Genomic DNA, 25538 nt, shown 5'->3' with positions numbered 1-25538 from the left:
TGTTATAACCTGGTGTAACTCTGGTTATACTATGGAGATGTGAAATAATTTGTCATCCCAAGATCTACCTCCTGAAGAGAGGCCAGTGGGGAGGCTAACTGGCAGTCAGTCACGTAAGACCTGTGTGCATTCACTGTGAGGATGCCTCACATATGCCAAGAACATATGGAATGGCACTAGAAACTCATGCTTCTGTCTGAGTGTCTGCCACCATGAAACCAGCAACCAATAGTAAGTCACTTCAATACTTTATCTTTTGGAATATTTCTGAAACACACGAGGTTAGGGATGCTCATTAGTTTTGTTTGCAACTTTCGTCCAACATGAAAGGGTATCGTGGTAAACTGACAAAGCAATCTGTAGAATTATTCATCAAGCCCAGTATAGATTCTTTTCAGGCAAGCTCATGTATATAATGGGCTCATGGGCTCATGTATATAATGTCTGCCTAAATGTGTATAAACACAAACACATTCTCCTCAAGTTTACTTGAATTTACTTTCTCTTTTAAGCCTGAAGTTTGGGTATCATACATCCTTGAAACAAGTTGGGTGAAGGCTAGCTATTAAGTAGCAATAGCAGCATTATCCCATTACATGTATTGCCAACTGAATACTGTAAGAGTTGCTTATATGTGTCTATTCCTTTAATAAAAAAGAATCATGAAATGGGAGTCCTGTAGTTAAATGCAGTTATGAAAACAGTAACAGGGTATGTTAGACAATCCTGACACCAAACAAAGTACTAAAATAAGCAATGGCTGTGATAAATCTAAAGGAAAAAAAGATGTTTTTAATAGACTAAAAGGAGAAAATAAATACCTCACGGTGCGATGTCTGAATATTGCGGGTCTGTTTTATGGCCTCTTCATACCGAGGAGGATCTTTTGTCTTGGATACTGTGTTGTTGAAAAGGGTTTGTTGAACAATATAAGGCTGAGCTTGAGATGGAGAACCAGGCTGCATGAAATAACAAAACAGTGACTGAACAACAGGCTTTAGTGAATTCAAGCTGACCAAGTTCTACAGCTGATTGTATTGTCATACTGACCTACATACTAACGAATATCAATAATATAGGTAATCTGAGGGATAAAATAATAATTTCTTCACACATACATACACATATACATTACTAAAATCTACAAAACTTTCTTCCTCCTTGAGTGAGCTGCGGTATGTACTTTAAGGATAATAATATAAACCTGAACTTTATGGAACATAGTGGGGCTAGCCTTACCTTATTAGGAGTCGCAGGTCCATTCTGCACAGAGGGGACCTGGTTACCACCAGTGTGAATGTTAGAGTTTGATGTCTCGTTAATAAAAGACTGTGAAGGTGTTGTAACTGGTGCAGTCTGATAGGAAAATACTGTATTTGATGTGGTGGGTGGAAAAACCTGTAAAGGATTAATACATCAGTCTTAGGTTGTGTTGGGTTTTTTAATTAATAACATTGGGTAAAAGACATTAATAAATTTTAAGACCTGTTTGTTTAAATTCCCTATTAAGGGAATGTTATCTGTACAGATTTTTACCGCTGGGGGAATAATTTGTAAATCTAGAACAATTACTGTTTGAAAGAAACTCTGTGCTGCGATGTGGTTTCATTCATCACTGATAACTAAAAATATTTCCCTGCAATTTTTCAGGAAGCATGACGAAAGTTCACTAATACAATTTTTCCCAAATACATTCAGCAGAGTATGGAACAGTTTATTACAGGCTACCTGATTTCCCCACCTAGTGGACAGTCAATAAAACTTAATTTATTGCTGACCTGATAAAAAACTAGTATATACATCCACACTTGTCCTTGCTTTAAGATAGGATGGTTTAGTTTGTGCCATATAATTCTAATTTATTTTATCTAAAAATATCTATGAGTAGTGAGGGAGAGGCAAAAGGTATAAGTGATGAACTTGGGTATCAACTATAAATTTGGTTACTGGTACATGAACTTTTTATTTCTTTGACTGATAGTCCATACAGTCACTGCAAATGATTTCCAGCAGTATCCTGCTTCTCATATTTTTAAGTTAAAGGGAGAGAAAGAGGGGCTATGAATATATGAGTGTGCAAGACTGAGTAACTCCCAGATACCTTTATGACAAAGGTGACAAATCTTAGATTAGGGATGGAGATTAAGCTATGATAAGCTTTGTGTAGTACCATCTAAATACCAAATTAAGTCTGCTGTGAAAAAGTTTGATCCAGTTTTTTGTTAGCTCCCTCGATCATCTGTGTGAAAACTTGTACTTTCCAGCTGTCTGGCACTGGGGGGGAATGGCTGAGGAGATGTTTTTCAGTTCATTCAGTAATGAGACAAGGGCCATGTGGTAGCTACAATGTGAAAAGACATCTCAAGTGTGTAGGAGAAAACAAATGGAATAACCAGCTGGTTTACATAAAAATCTAAGCTACCTGAGAAAGTTTAGACAGATTCAAGGGAAACTGCTTCTGGGAAAAAACTGTTTATAGAGGTGATAACTATTAGGAAGACCAACTTCACTAAAAAAGGTTAAATTAGTAAGTAGCATTATTCACTCACAGTTCATTAGCTCAATCTGCCTGCTGAAATAGCCAAACCTCATGAAAAGTAAACAGCCGAGAGGTAGAGCTAATGCTCAATGCATAAAAACTGTCCTGATGTGTTGTATCACATCAGTATCTTACACTAATGCAAAAAGCAGTGCAATTATGCTGCTGGTCTCCTGTGTAAGAGTTGGCAGTATATGTGTGAGAGAACCAGCTAGGACTGGCAGGCGGTTCAGCTCCGGGACAGCTAGATGCAGAGGGAACTCTGCTGGGAACTGTGCTGTCTCCATGACAACTGATCTGAATGGGGGAAAGACCAGAGGGTTCAATCCTTGGTTATCTCCTGCAATCATTTCAAGGAACCTGTAGTCAGCTGATGAAGCAAACCGCTAGTTTGGCACAAGCATACACCTTAGGATGACTGGAAAGTTTCCATATGTGACTTGTCAAAATTAATGAGGTAAGATTAGCCAGCCCCTCACCAAATGCCAGGGAACCTGGATGAAATCTCTTTTTGGGTCACTATGTCAGTTTTGACTTCTGTAGGATAAGCTCAGTGTCGATGAAATGAAACAGAATGAAAAAGCAGTCTGAAGAGTGGTGCAAATTTAGCGTGCTCCCCTTTATTAGCCAGGCGTCTAGAAAATGGCAGGGCATAATTGTACATCTTTTGAGGTAACTTTTATCTGAACAAGAGCCTTAGCAGAAGCAGATTAGAGGACACTGCACAGGTAGAACATGTTTTTTATGATGCACTTTTGTAAACTGAAATATAAACTTTGAAGGCTTAGGTATTTTGTAACAGTTACAGGAAAATTACTGTAAAAATTAGCCTCTTCATCTTGAAATCTGAGTTGTTTCTGAATTACTCTTTCCTTGGGAAAGGCTGAAAAACCTTGCCTAGTGATAGTACTAAGTGATAGGAGCCCTGGAGTTGTTAGCACCGGTAAAGAAGCAATAAGGGTATCTCTGAGTCCCTAATAACAGAAGTCAGCCTGAAAGAGGCTCAGAGGAAGAGAAAGCCCTTTCTTTTGTGATGACTGGTGCTGTTGGATTGATCCGTGTTACCATATGAACATGACCAGACTGGCACTCTCAGCTGTGCATCCAGTGCTGATCTATGTCTGTTTTGGAATGGGACATTACAGAACTGACTGAGGAAGAGAAGGATCTCTCTGAATCACTGCCTGCGTTACTCAGGAAGAGATTTATCATAGGTATGGTAGGGTTCTGACTCACTGGAATTGCATCCTCACTATCTGAGTCCATAGCTTTCTTAGCAAGTAATGATGAAACCAACAAGGAAAGCAGGGAAACTAAAAGGAACTAATTTAAAAGAATAAATCTCTGAAGACATAGGGAAAAGCTTTCTCTTAAGAACTGCCTACAGGAATCCTCCATTTTGAAGCAGCAGCAAATAAGAGAAACTGACTAAAATACCTGGTATCCCACTTCTGCCAAGCATGTGGAAGAATGTAGTAAGAGTGGTGCCAGAAGACTACCATTAAGAGAAGAAGTCCTTTAGCCTTCTGTATTAATTTTCAACTGAAAACCAAAAGTCCTGCGTGGACTGAAATGTTGGAAAAAGAAGTTGCAAGCCCATTGTATTGCACAGAAAACCATGGTAGAGAGATATTAGGTGCCCTGACCATTTACATATGATGCAGATGACACCGCCTAGAAATAATTACATAACTATGTATCTTAATGCTTGTGCTATCCACAAACCTTTCTGATTTGTTGGGTATGACCAAGTGCATGCTGCGTGATGGTGTTTTGTTTTGATTGTGGAGTATGCATCTGAGGTGCTGTCTGGACCACACCAGAGGAAGAAACAGGAGCAGGTATTTGTGATGGGGTCTGTTTTCCAGCTTGTGATTGAGCCTAAAGGATGAAGATAAAATATATGCATTATCTGTATCTCACAGTAAATTACATAATGTAAAAATCTATTGCACAGATTCTGCAGAATGGCGATAGCATGTATTCTGGGAAGGATGAGTGTGAACTGTGTATAGGAAACAAAATTTTTACTCTGCTACTGGTGAGTTCCCAGGTAAAAGGTTTTAGAACGTTTATGGAACATAAAGTGGAGAGGATTAAGTGAAGAGCAATGAAAATAGTGTAAGAGACAGAGAGAGCATAACCAGCAAGAAAGGATTATAAGAACTGTGTTTGAATAACTAGAAAGACAAAACTGATGATGCAAGAAAAAGGTTGTTTTTAAGATGATCATAATTCAGCCTGGAGAAGAGGCTGCATGGAAACCTCAGAACAGCCTTCCAGTATCTGAAGGGGGCCTACAAGGATGCTGGAGAGGGACTCTTCATCAGGGACTGTAGTGATAGGACAAAGGAGTGATGGGTTCAAAGTTAAACAGGGGAGATTTAGGTAAGACAGATAGAAGGAGCTCTTTCCTTCTTTGTGAGGGTGGTGGGGCATTGGTACAGGTGCCCAGAGCAGCTGTGGCTGCCTCATCCTGGAAGTGTTCAAGGCCAGGCTGGACAGGTCTTGGAGCAACCTGGTGTAGTGTGTCCCTGCCCATGGCAGGGGGATGGAACTAGATGATCTTAAGGTCCTTAATCCAAACCATTCCATGATTCTATGATTCTATAGTCAAAGGAGTTTTTAATGGCCAGTAAAAGGCAAGAAGCATGTCTAACCCAAGGAAAGAAAATTATAGCTGGTAGTTAGAACTTCTGCAATATCAATAAAATGAAATACCAGAAGCTGCTGCTTATGGTTGTTAGAGAATGCTAGCAGGATTTCAAAACAATTTAGACAAAGATTTGTCTGGCTGCATAGTTACCAAGAACCACCTCTTGCACGGTGGACTGTGCAAGAATCAGAATTTTACAGTCCTCATAAATGTTGCTAAATGCAACTGTGCACACGCAGCAGCGAAGCCTCAGCCCACAACATGCTACAGCAGCCATGTACAAGCTGGGGCTGAAAGAATACTTTGCTGGCACAATAACCATGTGGGTGGCAGGAGACTTCATCTAGTCCCAATAATAGTACTGGGTATCTACCTTTGACCAACAGGTTAAACTGTTTCAGTTTGGTAAGGTTACTCTTAAACCTCTTCATTTATAACCTATCTTGGTTTATGCTGTATTTAGTCACTGTGATACTACCTATAATCAGTCTAGAAATAATATTTGTGTAACTGGTTTCTTTTTATAGGTCCAGTAGGGTCCTACAACCTAGCATTCACGTTTTTAACTACGAGCCATCAGCACACAAGAAGTTCAAACACCCATTTTGCAAACAGGTGTACCCAAATTAAAGCTCTGGATTTATAGCTATTACAGTTTGGAGTTAACAACCTGGTAGCATATGCTGATATAAATCAACACCAACTGTGCATGTAAGACAGTGCATGGAAAGCCAGGTACTTTTCAGGAAAGTATCTGGGAACAAAAGTTGCAAAGAAAGCAAGCACTAGAAGAAGTTATAAAGAGATTGGCTCTTAAGTCTTTCTGCCCTTTACCTAAAGCAGAAAAAGGCTAAGCCTGATTTTTAGGTTAATCTTATAAGCAGCACATTTACCTAATTACAGTAAGTTATGCAAATAGTGCCATGCAGTTTCCATGATGGAAAAATAAAAACACATTTACCTGCAACTTTATATTTCCAACTGGGAGCTGCACTGCAGTGGTAGAATTCGGTCCCTGGATAGACAGAGGAAGGAGCAGCTGTGCAGTTCCTTGTGTAGTTAATAAAGCTTGAGGTTGGGCAACAAGTGCAGTTTGTGGCTGCTGCTGTGGATTAACATAAAATTGAGAAATGGCATTCTGAGGTTCAGTTTTGGCCACAGGTATCTCCTGCTTGATAACAACTGCCTTTTTGGCAACTGGATTCTGGCCACTAGTATATACTGATTGTCCTAAAGAGGGACTAGTTACAGGTACAGATTGACTGGTACTAGAGCAATCAGTAAGGGCATTTTCATCTTTGACAGCAGTACTGAGCTGCTTCTGTTCCAAAGCAGCTGAATTACCAGAAGTCTGAGATTGTTGCTGTTGTCCCCTTTTTTCAACCTCGAGTTGCATTTTCAGGACTTCCACAAGTTTTTGCTCTTGTTCCAGTTTCCTTTTGAGCTCTTCAATCTGCTTTTCTTTTTCTTGAAGCTTTCGGTCCTTTTCCGCTACATCAAACTCCATGGTTGAGATGTTTCCACTACTTCGATTCTGATTGTCATCAGTTGTATTTGCTCTTAGCGGCGAAGTACTTAAGAACTGTGATGGTGACATCATGGTCATCATTTCTGTGAAAGTATCTGCCATACTAGTGTCATCTGTGCTTAGACTAGATTGTTCTGAAGGAGAGGGAGATACAGGCAAAGGAGAGCTAATGTTTTCTGTATTCATTGCCTTGCAGCCAGGTCCAGTAGATGTTTTTTCTGGAGGAAAGCTGGATGTCGTGTTAGCCGCTGGTTTATTTAGTGTTGCAACAGGAAATGACAGAGATACTTCCCCAGTGTTACCTGTGGCCCCAGTAGAGGTGGCTGCTGTAACAGAGCTACTAGTAGCAACCCCATTGTTATTAAGATCTTGATAGGTTTTCAGACGCTCAATAAGATCTGTTTTTGTTCCTGACACTGGTAATCCCCGCAATTTCAACTCCATTTTAAGCTCAGCTACCTGAAATAAAGCACAACAGGAAAAAAGTAGAACTTACATCCTACCTTATTCCATCTTAATTATTTTCAGCATATTCACTAGTTATTACACTTCTGGGTTCTGGCACTGTGCATTATCTGTGAGCACATTCCCATGACCTCCTACTTTATTTCACTGTTTAAGTTGCTAAAACCTTAGTAGTGTTAAGTTGTTGTATGATGAGTAACAGCAACGTCATGCAGATTTTTTGTAAGTATTCAAAAAGGGAAAGTGAATATACAGGTCTAATTCTGGGCTAAAAGTTTCTGAAGCAAACCTGTAGAGTGTGGCAGCAGTGCAGATCAGAACACTGAACACCAGCATGCTGAACCCCTTGTTACACCATCAAGACACATAGATCTGAGAAATGTTATCAAGTCAATAGACCCATCAAGCACAAAAGGCTTCTCTCACTAATTAGCAACTGAACAATTGAAGCTATGTGTCATCTGGGTTTCTTCTATAAACAGAAAAAGTGTAAGCAATCAAAGTAATCTAATTTCTGGAATAAAAATGTTCTCAGTTTTCCAGTAAGCTTCCAGACAAAGTGAAGTGCAAATGTGTTGAGTGTAAATTAATTCTGCGATTCAGTCACAATGAAGGGCTTCCGTTTATGATATAGATACACCACATCTAACTGTAGAGTGTTTGGGCTACATGTATGTTAGAACTACTTCTGAAAGAATAAAAGGTAGTGACCTTAAATATTTCAGTACTTTCCCAGTCTAGAACTTTATAGGTCCTCATGATTTGGAAATGATGAAAAGTCACATCAATCCTTTAGCATCTCTGAGAACCACATCAATTCCATGTTAAATAACTGTTGCCTAACCGTGATTATCAGCTGTTTCCCAATCCGGTCTCCTCTACCCTTGTTTGAGAGTGCTTTCTGATCTTCTGGGTTTCAGCAATGCATTTGAGCATTAATCAGAGCTGATTTAGTGTTAAAACCACCACTAGCAGGTCTGCTTATATTACTGCTACTACATTTGCAGGAATACCAAAAAGTAAACAGCTTTAATCAGTGGAAAGCGCAAATTCAGATATTAAATATCTTAAACAGTTATTAGTTAATAATGTAAAGTTTGAAAAGGTTATTTCAAATGCTGTTTTGAATTGAATTTTATAGACTGGCTATAGCCAGTTTATAAAATACATAAATATATATTTTATATATAAATATATGTATTTTATATATAGATAAATATATATATATTTTACAGACTGGCAAAAGCCTGGCTTTAGCTGATGACACTACATTCTTGTCTTGAAAATGAAACCCTTTCTTTTATCCTGTCAAGTCTAAAAAAATATTCCCATCCTTCAGAAACCCAACGCCTTGTAAAGAGAGACATGAAGCAACTGCCCACTAGGTGTCCCTGCTCCTCTCTTCGGGTCTGGCACATTCCTGTGGTTCCTGTTGGAAGGATCTGAATCTAAACCCTCACAAGCTTCTTCAGACTTTCATTAGGTACTTCACTGTGTTAATTCCTGTTGATGTATTTTGAAGGAAAAAAATCCTATACAATCCCTTCATATTACAGTTTAAAGAAAGTTTACACGGTTATAACTTTAAGAGCTTTTACTAAATTTAGTGTTGATTTTCAGATGATGTATTGAACTCTCGTAAAAAGATCTCTTATTTCCTATTTTCTTTTACAGAGAAAATAGTGTTCCAGTGCTTAAACTGCCTGGGCTAGAACCTCGCATGAAGGTACCTCACGGTTTACCCAAGGTATCAAATTATGTAGCCATGCAATCTGTCCGAATCTTCCTCTTCTAACTCTATGGGAAAGAAATGTCATTTCCAGAGTGTATGCACGTGAGGAGGCTCACTCAAACAAATATTTAAATCCAGAAGAGTTGTGTTTGAAAACTTTGACAACCTTATTGTAAATAATTAAGAGAAAAGTACAGTCTTCATTGGTAAATAATATCCAGGCTTACTCTTGACAGTAACAGTTTGCAAGTTATGACCTATGGTAATGTGTAGAAACAGACAAATCCCTTTTATTTTTACCTTCAAGTCATCCAAGCTTGAAGGCAGAGGTCCTGGTTTCCGGCTAGGAATATTAGTGTTCTGTCTTGGGGAGCTGACAGCTGAGGTGGGTGTGCTGCTGTTCACAGTAGTCAGTGGCGTGTTCCCGTTGTTACTCTGCTTGTCATTCAGTGGCCTTCAAGCGATAAAAAAAGGGGGACAGTAATGTCAATGCTAAATATATTATGTTTTCAGTCAAGAAACTGTGATTCTCAATCTAGCGTCTCATCAAGTTAATGGACAAATTGGATTTTTTTCAAACAAATACATGTTTAACATAAGACATTACGTATTTTTATTAAAACAGCACAGAGAAGAAAATATAACAGGAGTGTAGCATGTTGGTGTTTTATTTTTTCTTCAGTGAAGTGTACTAATTTAATTTTCATGGTTTTTATTATTGTCATGGTATCCCTGAAGGACATTATGGACTGTAGAATCAGTTCAATATGAATCACTCATTAGCTAGAGCAACTAGTTAAGGTTTTGTTTGACATCAGTAAGAAAACCCACAATATTGAACTATGCATCAAACCAACATACATGCCCCCATGCTCGTACATAATAAAGACCAATGTGAAGGCAGTTTAGCCTCAAGATGATTCATTTTTATCAGCTGTACTCATAAGAAGTATCTCATATGAGGATCTCAAAATAATTGTAAAAAACTTAAAAATGCCATAATTGACACCAGCTACCATAAGTCAGATCTTTTATTTCCTTCAAGTGATTTATGAAGAAATGTTTCTGAAATGTCAGTAAATGGAACAGAAGAAGCGTGGGTAAGCAGGCAGAAACATCTCTAGTCCAAATGTTAGGATACTAGGATACATGGTAATTATAAATATAACCACAGATGGTATCTTTAACTTTTCTAGCCACACTTGATGAGGAAAAATAACTTGGTGAAAACTCATATAAAAAAAGCCCAACAAACCCCAACACAGTTGAAAGTCATTTGAATCTAGGGTTGTGTGACTGTGGCATGTTAGACTATAAGCACTTCCAGGAAAAGACTGATCTTAGATGGTGAGAATGAAACCCTGCAGATAGTAGTCATCTTATTCTGCTACAGGATGTTGGCAACGCTTTAAAGATTTATTTTTCTGACTGCTTCCACCTCTAAATCAGAAAGTATATTTCTCACTGTTGATCTCACTATCAGATCAACATTGATAAGGAACTCTTGTAAGCATCAGTGATGAAGCTATATCAAGTAGCTTCAGTGATGAAGCATTTTATCCAATTTACAATGACTGTTTCTTCTTTTTTGGAAAACTGTAAAAATGTGCTCTGTGAAACCGATGTAGAAGAACAATAAAACCACAACAGTAGTATGTGTCTTTGTAAAAGCCATTGTCTGTAAGCTGCTCTTCTGCTCTGCCTATGTCATATTTGAGTGAAAATGATGTCAAAACTGTATGGCTTTTGCATAATTGAGTTTCAAATATGCATCTAGGTCAGAAAAAAAAGCATCTGACAGTTAAGAGGTTCTGTTTCAATGTCATACAAAAATAATTAGGAGTATTTTAACAAGAGAACCAACTCATCAACCTTGTTAAATGAGGCCGGTAATACCCACAGTGATTCAAATTGCCATTTCAGTTTTTTCAGGTTTCAAACATCTCTTTAACATTTGCAAAACATGCTTCCTTCTAAAGCACTAAGTCTCTAACTGATGTACATATCTTTAAAGGACATAAACAATGCTTCACATACTTCAGTGGTGCAGGTAGAATTGTCTGGTAGTTGTAGTGTTGTTGCTGTTGGCTCAGGATCTGCAGCTGCAAAAACAGCTGCTGCTGTTGTAGCAGACGAGCATAGTTGGAGTCCATCTGTGGCTCATTTTTCTCACCTTTCTGATCAGGTGGAATATACTGATGATACTTCAATTTTTTCACCCTTGGCTTAGGTTCTTTACATTTCTTGCTCCGATGCTTCTCATTTGGGTTCTTTGGGTGGCTTTGCTGTTTATGGATGGAAAAGATTGAAAACACTGTTATAGCCATCTCATTTACAAGCAGCTATGAAAGGTACAAAGATAAACCTTATAGGAGCACACTTACTGCAAAGAGTTGCTGAATACCTTGAACATAACTAACTAACATACTCCAGCTGGCTTATACTGTGCACAAGGAGGAGTCATTGAATCAGTTCGTGAATGTTTTTTAATGGCACAAATGAAGCTAAGGGATTCTGCTAGTCACAACCTGCCATTGCAAAGAGGCACTTTTCTTAAACAGGCAAGTTCAAAGCCACTTAGCACCTGGTATAAGGAAAAGCTAGGATCTTAAAGTCTACCTGTAAACACCTGCAGCTCAGAGGTACTTACAAGTCTAGCTTAAAAGCATGGATAATCCTATAAATTACAGCATCACTCTTGGGAAACTTCAAGCAGCATCCCTATTAGCAATACCTGCACATGTGATGAAACTCCCTTCCTTTACAAGCTCTTTGAAATTATTTTGAGTGAAGAGTTGAAGGCTATTACCTAGTCATACAGAAGGTATCAAAGCAGAAATCCCGTGTTGATCCTTGCACATTTATCACAGCCTGTTTTGGGGGCTATTTGAATTTGTCATTAAGGTGCTGTATTAAGGAAGCTGGTACAAGTCCTGTGATTTCAATGGATAGAGCCAGATTTATACTACAAAATAATTCTCAATTAAACTTACAAGGATGAACTCTAACTTCATGTAGTTAGGCAGAAGTCCACATATAGTTGTTACACAGCTGAAGAATTTTTGCAAAACTGCTGAAATGAAGTATTGTAGACATTTTCTAACACAAATCTTGCTCTAATTGGATTTGAAAAAGCTTTCCATGCTGCTGGCTAGGTTACTGCAGAAGAGAGAACCAAGTATGTTCTTCTGGTACTCAAATATGAGGATACAGTAACTTCTCTCACACAGTGCCTTCTGCTTACACAATAAATAACACAAGAAAACAGGTGCAGAAAAGGATCAGTGCTGTTCACCAGTTTGGTTACAAGTAGACTATGAATGTGGTTGCCTTCGTTTCTATTAAATTATTCTCCACACAAAACTAGATCGGAAACAATTAATTTAACCCATAGAAAACAGAAACTCAACACTGCAAAAATCTTATTTTCCTTACTTCTTGAAAACTTCCATAGCAGTATAATTCATAATTCTGCAGAATTATACAGTAAAACTGTACTGTCAGGACCTCTTGGAATAATGAGGCAGTCCCTACAACTGTTAATGATGGATCTTAGCATGCAAAAGCTTTTAGTCAACAACCCAATGTGTTCTCCTGAACACTAATAAATGTTGTTACTTCTGGGCACTATAACATCACTTGTGTTTTTTTCATTAGCTATAGCATTGGAAAAGGACATAGGTTAAGAACATAGTCCTCAGATGCCATTCTTATGGGTACCTACCTTTACTAATGTTGGCCCAGGCTTTGCTGCAGATACAGTATTTGTGGTAAGGGTTGTTGTAGCAGTAGAACGCGTAACGTGCTGTTCAATTGTAGAGGGAGTTTTGAGAAATTCAGGAACTGGAGAGGTTAAAGGTGGATACTAGTATTAAAAAAATATAAGGAAAAAGAGAAACATTAAAAACATCCACCATCTGAGTCATTGCAAGAATGTGAAAAGGTTAACACAATTTACTGTCGTGGCAAATTCACAAAATATTTTTAGGAGGAATGGCAAAACAAGAACTCTTTTGTACATGTCTACAAGTATTCTAAAAAGGCACATTTGGCACACTTCAAATATAGCAAATAGGATAAACTGGTTTCTTTCCTTGACTGCTTAATTTAGAATTTTATCTACTGCATCTGAAGTCCATTTTTACAAATAAAATACAGTGCTTTTAGTTTCACCAAGGTAAAACAGTAATTGATTTTAATATCAATTTTTTTAGTATTTCTTACTACATATTTTCCCAGCATTGAATTTTTTCTTATTGTTGGGTTTTCTGCAGGTAGAAGAATGACAACCCAAAAGGATTTATAACAACATACAAAAAAAGCAGAATCCTTTTCTCCTTTTAACCTACATGAAAACATTGTCTTTCATTCAAAATCATACAAAAAGAGGTGGAAGGCCCTTCAGAAGTACCTCACCCGTTCAAGTCAGGAACATTTTACTTGAACTGCTCCTAACATGTATTTGTCTCTCACTGGTAGCCCAGAATCAGATTACCTAACTGATGCCAGTTCTTAGCTTTGTAACTGCAAAGAGCTGACAGCTGTCACTGAAGTACTTCTGCTCCTGACATAAGGATACAAAAGAAATCTTTTCTTCAAGGTAGTCATTCAGAATTACAGAAAAAGGTTATGTCAAATACTTCTTTTCTTGTTAGTTTCACATATCAAGGCTTCTAGAACCAATGAATTACAGATTTTATGAATATAAATAATTTCTGTATATTTATATGCAACTAAGTACAGAATAAATAGTTCAAACAAAATTTTTAAAATGCTGAGCAAAAGGAGAGCTAAGGGTTCAAAATAATGAATATTTGCCCCTAGACACACTCCATGTGTACTGCAGAAGCCTCCTCAAGCTGCAGAGAACATGGCTTCATCCCCTAAGGATGGGGGCCTCCAGTATCTTCGAACGTCTGGGAAGTCAGAATCATGTGTACACAAGGAGAACCTTAGCACCCAAACTAGTACTGTCAGAATAGCCTCCTTCATGAGGGTCAAACACCAACACAAGGAAATGAGCTTCTTGTTTCGGAAAGATCATGCAGCAGCACAGATGTGTTTTACAGTGACAGCTTCCTATTGTCAGAGAAAGCACAGCTGTGACTGTGCCAGGAAGTACATTTCTCCTGGATTACGTTACTGTGCAGGTACAATCCAATAGCCTGAACTTTACTGAGTTTGCTCCCTTGCTGCTAAAAATATCGTCTGTGCAGTTTCTTTTATAAACTTCTTATAGGCTTAAGACTTTTTTATTGTTATTCTTTTCCCAGCCCACCAGAAAATTCCCAAAAGATTTCCTACATAATAACCAAACTTCACTAAGCTTAACTTTGTCCTAGCATTTTTTTTCTGTGCTGAAATTGTTTTCTGACTTAAAACCTATTTCCCCTCTGTTCTGAATATCCCTCTGATGGGATATGGATGTTATACATAAACAGATCTCTGCCCTTGTTTTTCTAACTACACTGATTTTTATTCTTTTTTCATAAGAGATTTTTTCATTCTCTGATCATCCTGTTGTGTTAGTTTTTATTAGTCTGTCTTTAATATAAGTAGCTGGAAATGTATAGGATATTTCATATGTGGTCTCACTGGATCCTTGAAGTGGCATTAACATACTGGAATCATCTTCTCTGCTATACCTGCAGTTTCACAGAAGCAGGAACGCCGTAGCTCAGTTACCTCACTGCTGACCCCTGCCACCCACACTGTATTCCTCCTCAGTTTTCTCTTCAGTCAAAGAGTCCCCAGGTTTCCACACATTGTCATGAGAAGGAGAGGTGGTGTGTATTTTTCTGTCTAATTGAACTATTCAATTTTATTGGAATTGGGTTTCTCTCCAACAAGCCCAATCAACAAGTTCTTTCTGCATACTACAATACTCTGTGCTGACATGCCTTCCAGCTTTTGCTGCGTGACCCATTCTTATGTCAAGGTTGTTAATGGTAACATGAAACCATAAGGTCCCCAGATCAAGTCCTGCAGAGCACTATTACCAGCTTCCTGTGGACCCGGAACTTCCCTGTCTTACCTCTGCTAAACACAATCTTCTCCAGCTTTGCTAGTGTTTAATATCTTAAAGTATTATATCTAGACAGATGAGATCAGCTGTGTTTCCATTGTTAAAAAAAGCAAATAGATCACATAGTATCATATTCTTTCTTATAAAAGCCCATCCTTTATAACCTTTATATTCCTATCAATAAATATCCTTTTTCTTCAGAAAAATTCTAAAACCTTGCATTCTAATTAAGTCAGATGGGTACTTCTCCCTAATTCCTTCCTTCCTTCCTATGCTCTGCTATTCCTCCATGAGACTGTACCACAAAGGACTCAAATCAGTTTGCTAAAAACACATGGTACACATTTTGCAACTTTATGTCCTGGTTCTTGCGTATTTCTGGGATGGCAGTTATCAAGCTGCCAGCCTGCAGGCACTGAACTCTCTGCCTTCAGCTTACAATTAAATTATAATAATTTTCCCTTCTATCTCTGTGTTTCTTTTAGACATTTTGCTGCCTTGCCAACCACCATGTGCCAACCAGCAGCTATAGCGAGCTTGCCATAACCTATCTAAAGTGTATAGTGGCTGTGAGCCTTCTGTGGTGCAGCCATCCAGAGGAAAAGCTCCTGATACTGCTTTAATAAATTGCAAGATTTAGTATGCCATGCCTAGTCACTGAAACGTTGTACACATGCCTGTCTTGGGGTTGTGTCAGTTTATAGTGGCAGGCTAAAGATATAAATGCCTCTATTTTTATATCCAACTTTCAAAGTGTTTGCTCTGGAAAGCATCCGATATCTACACAGTATCTGTTATTTGCTGGACTTGCATAAGAATTGGCAGGGTACTTTAGAAGGACTTACCCTTTAAGCAAGGGTTCTGGGTGCTGTATTCCAACATACTGCACTCCTATCAAGTTTAAAAGGCTTACTCTAGTTATAGCAGTAGCATTTAGAAAGCACTTAGTTTGTCTTTGATTCGAAGTGTCATGTACAGTATTACCATAAAGCACAGGAGAATCCTAATGATCTCATGATTTTCACTGGATCTTACACTTTCTTTTCTTGAAGTCCCATCTAAAAACCATTTTAAACATTTGATGCTTCAGCTTACTGATTAAATTATCTTTTACAACTCATCATTCTGATCCTTCTTGAACCCAAACAAATGACTTCAAACATACTGTTTAGCAACCCCTTTATAGGCTATGAAAATTCCATGAAGACAGCACTACAAAACTTCTTCAAATGGAAAAGTTAGTAACTTTCAAAAGAACCCAAAACCAAAACACCCAACACAAATAAAAAGAAACATGCTCCCTCTCTAATTCATATTGGTTGAAATCACTGTATTAAACCTTCTCCTCTTGTCATACAGTGAATTACTTTTTCCTTACATTAGTTGTTATCCTAAATGATGAATGATTAATGGCTACATAAAGCTTCTTACAGACCTCAGTTTTACCTGCAAGCGTTAGATGAGGCGATGAACTGTGTAAATAATTAACTTGATATATTTTTAAATTGAAATAAACTAACAGGTTTTAACTTCTTCACTTGATTACTTCATAAAGTAATGTAAAGACTGAGTCCTTTAAACTGATCTTGTATTTCCAGTCACAGATAATATGATTTCTGGACTTAACTGCAAACAAGCATCTAGCAGGTCACCAGGCTACAGTGAATACATTAAGAAAACAGTCATCATATTCTGTCTCATGAAGCAGAATACTTGAGATATTTTGACAGTAACTGTTTCATGTCTTCGAAGTTGTGAACACCACAATTTGATCTCTTTAGAGTGGTGTGGTTAAACTGCCTAATCCTTACCAGATGCAAATACATCAGGTTAAAGCAAGTTTTAGGTCATCAGTCAATGAGAGCTGAAGGTTCTCGAAATTATGTTACATCCACCAAAGCCTGGAAACGTGTGGAGGAGGAAGCCTTGAGAAGAACTTTGGCTGCACTCCACTGTTTTCAAAACATTCTTTGTATTTTATGTTGTAATAAAATGCAAAATTTGTCAGAGGAAATTAAAAGAATGAAGGGGCAATTTCCCAGATACATCTCCTGTAGAGACATGATGTGCTGTTGTTCTTTATTTCCAGAGGAACAAGGTAAGCAGCTGTTTTATTCTGCAGAAGAGCAACTTCACAATTTAGATGTGTTCACAGAAGGGGCTGTAATGTTATGAAATCCATAAGCAAAGGACTGAAGTTCTAGCCAAAGTGCTTTTTTCAATCAAATTCAAGTGCTCTGTTATGTTGTTGCTGCAATCACATGTCTATCTTATGCTTCCTACTTAAAAAGCTTTTGGCACGTATTGCTTTGAGTATTTTTATTTAACTCTCCATTAGGAACCTAATTCTTTGCTTAGGAATCTAATTTCATGTGGTTTGTTTTCAATTTATGCAACACAAATTACATTCTCTCTGCATGAAACCAAATTCACATCTTAGTCTATATTTTAGGGAACAATGAAAGAAAGTGGATGTGCCATACTTCATGTCCAGCATTGGTTTTGAATACGAACCTTACAATACTTTCTCTACCCACTACAGCAATAAGAAAACCAAGGAGAGTAACTGCAGGTCCTGAACTACTCAGCTGTCAAGCATCCATGGTCATTAAGACAATAACATCTTTGGGGCACAAACAATATTTATCTCTTATTTAACTGTTTATTTTTACATTACTTTATGCAGTAAGAACTCCATAATCAGTTCTGTCTTATCTTTTGTTTGTGTCTTAATTAATAAATTGCAGCACAGTTCCCTGTGTAGAGCTCTGGCTTTGCTACACATCCTCTGAGAGTTCAAATACAGAAATAGATGCATTTTCCAAATGAATGCTTAATAAAAAGAAAGGCATGAAAAAAAAACAACAACCCAACTGAACAGCAAACTTATGCATCTTTTTCTCGTTAGTGCAGTGGAGAAAGTGATGAAGGAACACTCTTGGGAAGTCCTCCTGAGGAAAAAATCCATTATAGATAAGAGTTGATCAACATTAACCTGAAGAATATTACATGTTTATAGTGGTACCATTTACATATTGGTCAAATTTTAATACACTCTCAAATTCTTCCAAAATAAAGTATTTTAAAGGTATACAGGCTAGAACAACTTGTTTTTAGCAGGTACAGACTGGCATAAAATGAAACAAGTCCAAAGGCTGTTGAATTTCCATTGAATTAACACTTTCTGCTTAAGAAATACTGTTCAAATTAATAGAAAACATTTCAGCTTATCAAGCAGAAATGTCAACACTACTGAAACTTCTGTCTGCATATACACACATGGTGTATTGATATCAAGCGCACAAGGCTGAGAACAATATTATTAAACTGATGCCATTTGTAGTCACTTAATGTATATATAACTGTGATGAACACCCATATCTTTTCACTAAATGATTCATTAAATTTAACCATGGATTGTATGGTAATTGCAGCAATCTGAAACATGAATTATTGTGATAATAATAAGCTGCTTCCACTTATGTACAACAGGAAAAAGGGCTTACTGGGAGAAACAGCAGTTCAGGATCAAGGGCTTTTTAATAGCACACACAATAGTTCAGCAGACTTGTGTGTCAATTTGATTCAACAACCAATTGAGCACTGGTGTAAGGCAAAAGTTTTGTCACTCTTCATTTCAGCATTTGAGAAAAGTCAAGTATTTTCATTCAAATGCACTGTTCTTTACATTGTCATACATTTAAATGCTCTACATAAAGTAACTTTATCTGCTATGGCAGACTTAGTTATTTTCTTTGTAAGTAACTTGAAACAATACTAAAAACCTCAGAAAAATCAACGTAAAAGTTACTTAAATGTCTCAAATAGTAAATTCCTTAGGCAGTATTTTAAAACAATAGGAGAGAACACTTAAATTATGTGGGAAACCTAAATTTTTTATGGACTTCTCTGGAGATATAATGGAACTGACGTCAACTGTTGTTGTTTCGGCTAAGTTTAATTCTAAATGAGTTCAAGACCTTGCCCAGAATGAAGAAAGACATTAAGTAATCAATAACAGCTGGAGTAAACCATGGATGTGACCTTTTAAACAACTTCTGGGAAAGCTGTAGATCTTCTATGGGCCATTATGAATTTCAGTGAATTTATGGCTTTACCACAGCCTATGGGAATTTCCTCACTGCCAACAGCTAAGTCTGGGTTGTAGTGTACACACTCCTAAACGGAAAATAAAGAGTCCCAGGCACTCCTTTCCAACAGCAAATGAATTAATTCCATGTGAAACGATGCCCCCGTTTCTATAGTCCCAGACCAAAACACATACTGTGAATATTTTGTTTCAACACTTCAAAACCGTACCTGTGTGGATGTAGCAGCATTTGGTGTCACTGGTGATGGTGAGTCACTTGGTTTTGGCTCACCAGGGGAAGCTGCTGAACCCTGGGATTCTTGGCTGGCTGGCTGATCTGGTGATAAAGCATCACTGCTGTCTTCATCAAAGGAATAATCATCCAAAGCTTGAGGATAATTCTCTTGTCCAACTGCTAGAATGTTTACAAAGAAACAAGCAAACAATTTTTTTGTTGTTGTTGCACAAAGTAAATTTTGACATTGGTGACAGAATTAGCCAACTGCTGCAAAATGGTCAGTTTTCAGCACAGTCTAAACATATGGTACATAAGCATTTATTGTGGTTTTAATATACTAACAGGCATATTAAATCACATTCAAGGGATTGGTAAAGCTAAGTGCATAGTGATTCAAAGGTATGTTTATCATCTGTGGCGTTCACACAGGCACCCAGGAGAGATCAAGTAGTGGCCACAGCTGTTTGATTATTTTGTAGCAATTTTTATTAAGAAACAAGTCTTTCCAAAAACAGTATTATAAACAACTACGTCATTAAAACTTAGTTTTGAATAAAAATACGATAACTTTAATTAAATGATGCTTAGGACTGAGAAACTGAAAGAGTAAGTAGTAATAAACCTTGGGTATATTTTCTTCTAGTGAACATTACCCTGAAGAGTTAAATTATTGTATTCCACAATTTCAGGCAGATATGGAGAAGTTGTGGGACTCCTACTTGCCTATAATAGCTTCTTTAACGCTGGAGTCTACAGGAAGAATGTTTTTTTCTACCAGTTCCATAGGGCCAGGCCTCTGAGCAATCTTCTCATTCAGGTCATCTGCCAAGCGAGCTCTCTTCAGTTTCATCTGAGTGGCTTGTAGTGAAGGCTCTGCAAAGGTCTCTAAAAAAGACAGATTCATTTAAATGCTCTGCTCCATCTTTTCTCCAATTTCATGGCAAACAACATTGTCTCATCTTTGCAGTAACCATTCCACTTCTATCAAAAACAGGCAAGTAGTATTCTGAAAATTCTCAAATTAATAAGCAAACGTAAGATTCTGTGAGTAGATGTTTTTCGTCCTCATGATCATGTTTTTCTATAAATATAACCTCTTTTCTAACAGTGGTAATACTTCTGGTAAACATTTATATAATGTCCAACAGTAAAGCAGGGAATATAAAATAACAAACAATTATTATAATCTGAAGACAGCATTTGCTGCTCCAGTGGTTTACCAGTGTGAGCTATGGTTAATGTTTAATCCACTGATTTTTGTATTCTCTCTTGACAAGGATCTTAAAAAGTTTGCCTTTTAAAATAGCTTTTAGCATAAATTTCAGTCTTCATAATTGTATGTCAATGAAAATATGGAGATAGTCTGTCAATATGGATGTGATATATCAATATGGAGACTCTTATCCAGGCTAGTATCCAAATGCATGTTTTGAAAAGCAGTGTCTGTTAACTGATTTGGATCACGGTTATTTGGTAACTTCTGTATTTGGTAAGATCATGATGAAACACAGTAATACATCCCCATTCATAAAAAGACTTGTTTCATATGACCTGAGCAACAAGGAAAATAAGGCAAGGTAAAAGTCAAGTTCATTAAAGGTTGGTTGGCATGGTGGTAGAGAGTGCATGATGTCACATAATTTTTGAGTTCCACCATGGATATATCTATTATTATACAGATTACCACAGCCATTGTAGAGCATATACACCTTTAGAAATAATTCATATCAAAGCCTAATTCAGTTAGGAAACTGTGTGCAAAACAGATGTTCCTTCCAATAGCAGCTCAAAATGTACCTAGAACTGAGTACGTACCTTCCAGGATGTGCATTCTGACAAGCTCAGAGCGGTCTGGCCTGCTGCGAATCTTGTGCTTCAGGAAATTCTCAGTCTTTAAAGAAATGAGGAAATAGCATTGACCACTACTTATGAGAAAAAAGAAAGAGGTTTGATAAACCTCTGATATCCAATCAATGAATACTTGCAGTTGCATTTGGATGGGTAGACACTACTGTTAGAACATGGGCTCTAAAGGTATTTGGTTTGCTTTGGTTTTCTATCAGTCAAGCAGTGCTAATGAATTTCTATCTTCCCCAAACAAGTTGGATTTGACCTCATACCACCACGCAACATCACAATAGTACAGATTTGCTTCAGAAATACTGCACAAGTATACTTTACCCATGTATCCTATTCTTAACTCAGTGAAGCCATGTATTACATCATGATTGTAACTCTATTCCCCCACCTTCATCTGTTAAGGCTTAACAAAGTTCCTCTCAAATTTGACACCAATATATTTTATTTTAATGGATTCTTCCAAGATGAAAGCACAGGTTATTACTGTAATGGTAAGATTTTTTTCACATACTCAGAGAATTCAGTATCAAACACAACTATTCATTTCAGATATTAATAACAAGTTTACACAAATGGTTTACCCTGGCTCGCTCCAGGCTCTTTATCTGCTCATGGAATGCAGCTGGACTTTTCAAGGCTGTGAAGGGAGAGTAAGAGTTAAATTGACAGACGTGATTTAAAAAAAAATAAATACCTTAATCAGCAGGTGTGCATGGGTGTTTAACACCATCTCAGAGCTGTGTTTGCATCTTACCAGTCTTATGTTTTGACTGGTATGACTAGCTGTATTCACTAGTATTTATCAGAGATGAGCAATACTGCTGTACAGAGTACTCGGTATATTTGAGTTTAACAGATATTTACCATGTAACAGTTAACTTTTTCACTGTGTATACTGGGATCTATTTACCAAAACTGTTCCACAGTAGAAATTTTATGAGGTAATGTTCAGAATGCCAAAACACTGTTTCATTTATTCCACTGTATTTACTATGTCTATACTTCATACTTGCTGTTACTAGAGAGAACTGGACCATCCCTTAAGAACTATTTGTGCTGATTTAAATTGTAGAAGCCTCAAATGTTCAGACTGGAAAACAGAATGATGGTTAGCTGCTGAACAGCCAAAAAGAGCAAAAAACACTATCTCAACCGGATTGCTGAATAAGTGAAATGGCAGCAGCCATAGCCCATCCTATTTGCCACACTTTTGGCAAAGAGAAAATGCTACAAATGTGCAAAACAAAATCTTTAACACTTTCTGACACTTTAGAAGTTTCTTCCCAGATTTCACTCAAAAAAACCCCAATCATTCTGTTCCTGAAAATAATTAACACTACAGGCCTGGGAAGTTGAAGATGCTTTAGCAAAGCAATCTGAAGTCTGCTGTATACCTGCAAGAAGAGATTAGCTTTATAAAACTGTGCTTTCAAGTGAGAATTACCTAGTGCACACTGGGCTATTTGTAACAGCTTGATATAATGTTGGTAAGTGTTCAATGGCTGGGGGTTTTGTTAGTTTTAAGGAAAATCACTTTTCAGAGTTGACTTTTTTAACAACTCGGACCTATTATCTTGACCACTTAGGAATTCTCAATGTTTTGTGTACCCCCCATCCTGAAGCCAGTCTGATCTCCAAAACAAGTCAGAAGACATTATACTAAACAATTAGCATAGTCATTGGGAGACCAAGTGGAAGAACATCAAAACATCTCTAAAAAAAGACTTAACTGCAGTTGAATATTCAGGAGGGCTCTGATACCTAAAAATCAATTTAGGAATCACAAGTGTTACTGCTGAAATAACCATCATCTCTAACAGACTGAAATCAATAAAGGAAAAAATGGACTCTAAAGTGCACCTGCATAAAGCAATTACTTTCAAAATACAAGTCCTGTCAATTCAGACATACAAACGCAACAGACATCCAAATTTACAAACATTATCTGCTTGTCAAAGCAGTAGGATCACCAATTAAATTGCAGTGTAAGAGAGAAAAATGGTTTACTGAAGAACCGGTAACTTCTTGTATAGCTGTCAAGGAGGGTAGATAGCCAGGCCAAAGAGACAGAAGCTCAGCATGAGAGTGTTCTGAAATCATAAATACATCTCTAAATGTGTTTATAAACTTGGTGATGTTGCTGCCTTCACAAGACACATCACACTAAAGCGCTCTTAACTCTTCTGGAAGACAGCACCTAAAGGCATTCATTGAATTTTTACCACCATATAATCTTGGGTTTGGACCAGTTTGGGCAGTTTGCCAGTTGTAGCACGTTGATCAGGAACTTCTGGCAACTGGAAAAAACATTTTAAAAGAATTTTCTAAAAAATTTAAAAAAACCTTACCGAAGCCCCAAGATTCCTGGAAAGGGATTCATATTCAGAAAGGCTTAGGCAGAGAAGCTTCTGCATTAGGTCATCCAGTGTTCAACGCCCAATGCCTGGCCTAATCCACAGGCTCGTGTCCTGCAGCATCCCAGCTACCATCATGCAGGATTTGACATACAAGATGTGCTTGTTGGCACTTAAGTCACAACTCTTACATGCCCTTTGGTTTTGTTTGGCAGTCCTCACCATACTGCTCTTTTAAGACTGCTAACTTTGTTACTGATGTTCACTCATTTGTATAATTCCATTTATTTCAGTAAAATTAGTCAAAATTTAAAGAGAGAAATTAAAGAGAGAATCAGACTGTGTCTGCAAATCCTTGCATTTCCATCACAATGGCTATTTTAACTGAAATATCAGGTGAGCATGATGAATTTTTAGATTACGAAAAGGATCTCAGGTCTCTTCAAATAATAAAGTTATTTTTAATGATTCTCACAGAAATGCTGATCCTCATTATTTTACATTTTCAGTCCATAATTAATACAGTACAGTAATACAAATGACTAGAAATAATGTAAGTCTTACGTGGCATGATGCCCTGGTCCACCAGTTGTTCTCGAGTCCGTCTTTGTTGTAGTCTCAGCTGAAGTACTGACAAAAGAAAACGATCATTCATTCATATGTGAGCACCCTATCCCTCTGAAAGTACAAAGAATTCACAAGGCACTGTACTGCAACTTCAGTAATATTTGTTTTCTATATGTAATCAGACCTGAAAGTACCCTCTAACCCAGCTACCATTAAGGAGCAACTACTACTAACATAGTTAGGAGTGACCACTTCCAAATCCTAGTTATACTGGAATTTACTGCTTTTTGGTCACACCTGATAAAGGGACTACATTTCATACATCTATCCACTTCTATCAGCTAGGCCTCGTAAGAGGTATTAAGTATCCATCTGAATCTAGGAATTTTTTATTCCCCTTGTAACACTACTCAGAGAAGATTCAAGAAAAACTCATTTATAGTGAGGTATAAAGATTTTATACCATAATCTGCCACACCTAATGATTATATAGCTTTCTTATGTGTCTTCAACCAATCTTACATGACTGCACTATGCTGGTACAGAAATTATATTGTCAGAAGATTTTAAAAAGAAAGGTATGGTTTTTTTAATATATATATATACACATAAAGGCTTATTGTATATTTAAATAAATCCTGCTGAAACATGAAAAACTGAAAACACATCTGACCTGGCTTTTTTAAAAACACCAGAACAAGCAGGAACAGACCTTATTCTCTCTCCAAACACCAGAAAATGCTGTTTCCCATTTAATCGAGATATATTTTATCATAATTATTTCAAGGGCCAAATAAATCCAATACCCAAATGTCAAAATTGGGAAAAAACATTTCAGTTTCACAGGTAACTTCCTATGTTTCATTACATTTCATAAAATGTCCAAAGGTTCTCATTGTTACTGAATGAATGACCAATGTGACACACACTAAATACTATACCAGGAACTGCACAAACCCCTGGGGAGGGCACAGACATAAAGGCTTCGTACTTTCAAAGATGAGGGGTTTTTTGTAAATGTACCCAGAAAAAAATCCAAAATAAAATAAGAACTTGTTTCTTCTGTTGTTCCCTTCCCATGTTTCTTTATCAATTTATCACAGCACTTCATTATTTCTTCGATACATACAGACATTACCCTAAGGTGAGATTTGATCTTTTAAACAAGAGATGGTAAAGTAAAAAATATTAAAGATGTAATATTTACCTTCTTTAATTTTGCCTTGGTATCTTATTATGGATGTATGATTATAGCATGCTGTTCCCATTGTGTTTCACAAGGAAGCAAAACAAACTAATGCATTGTCCAAAACATCAAAATGAATGTAATTTCTAAAAAATTAGGCTAAGTTCATTGTTTTCAGAAGTTAAAAGGAACCAGTTTATTTCCTGTTCTACAGTACAGGAAGGATACTCCTCTGGCTAAAGCATTAAGACCAGGAATAGCAAGTCCTGAAAACAAGGGCATTATTTTCTTGTATCAC

The 25538-nt window shown here is 37.2% G+C and overlaps 1 protein-coding gene across 6 annotated transcripts in view; it reads right to left on the bottom strand.

Moving 5' to 3' along the window:
• Positions 1-25538, bottom strand: part of MRTFB (myocardin related transcription factor B) — a 78444-nt gene that overhangs the window by 8165 nt on the left and 44741 nt on the right. For 3 of the 6 annotated variants that reach the window (XM_061376092.1, XM_061376091.1, XM_061376095.1), the window contains 12 exons: positions 24052-24117; positions 21715-21770; positions 21089-21164; positions 19997-20158; positions 19266-19450; positions 12645-12785; positions 10958-11205; positions 9221-9374; positions 6157-7182; positions 4265-4420; positions 1240-1398; positions 822-959 (listed from right to left, as the gene is read on the bottom strand). In XM_061376092.1, coding sequence (XP_061232076.1) covers positions 822-959; positions 1240-1398; positions 4265-4420; positions 6157-7182; positions 9221-9374; positions 10958-11205; positions 12645-12785; positions 19266-19450; positions 19997-20158; positions 21089-21164; positions 21715-21770; positions 24052-24117 — 2567 coding nt within the window. The remainder of the gene's footprint in view (positions 1-821; positions 960-1239; positions 1399-4264; positions 4421-6156; positions 7183-9220; positions 9375-10957; positions 11206-12644; positions 12786-19265; positions 19451-19996; positions 20159-21088; positions 21165-21714; positions 21771-24051; positions 24118-25538) is intronic. The other 3 variants (XM_061376093.1, XM_061376096.1, XM_061376097.1) reach the window with 2 other exon arrangements.

This window comes from Neopsephotus bourkii, unplaced genomic scaffold (genome assembly GCF_033783945.1).
Source record: "Neopsephotus bourkii isolate Nb327-2 ecotype Australia unplaced genomic scaffold, CSIRO-AGI_Nbou_v1 NB_1706, whole genome shotgun sequence".
Lineage (NCBI taxonomy): Eukaryota > Metazoa > Chordata > Aves > Psittaciformes > Psittacidae > Neopsephotus > Neopsephotus bourkii.
Note: the sequence above shows the minus strand (reverse complement) of the source record. Positions and strands in the feature narration are given on the sequence as shown.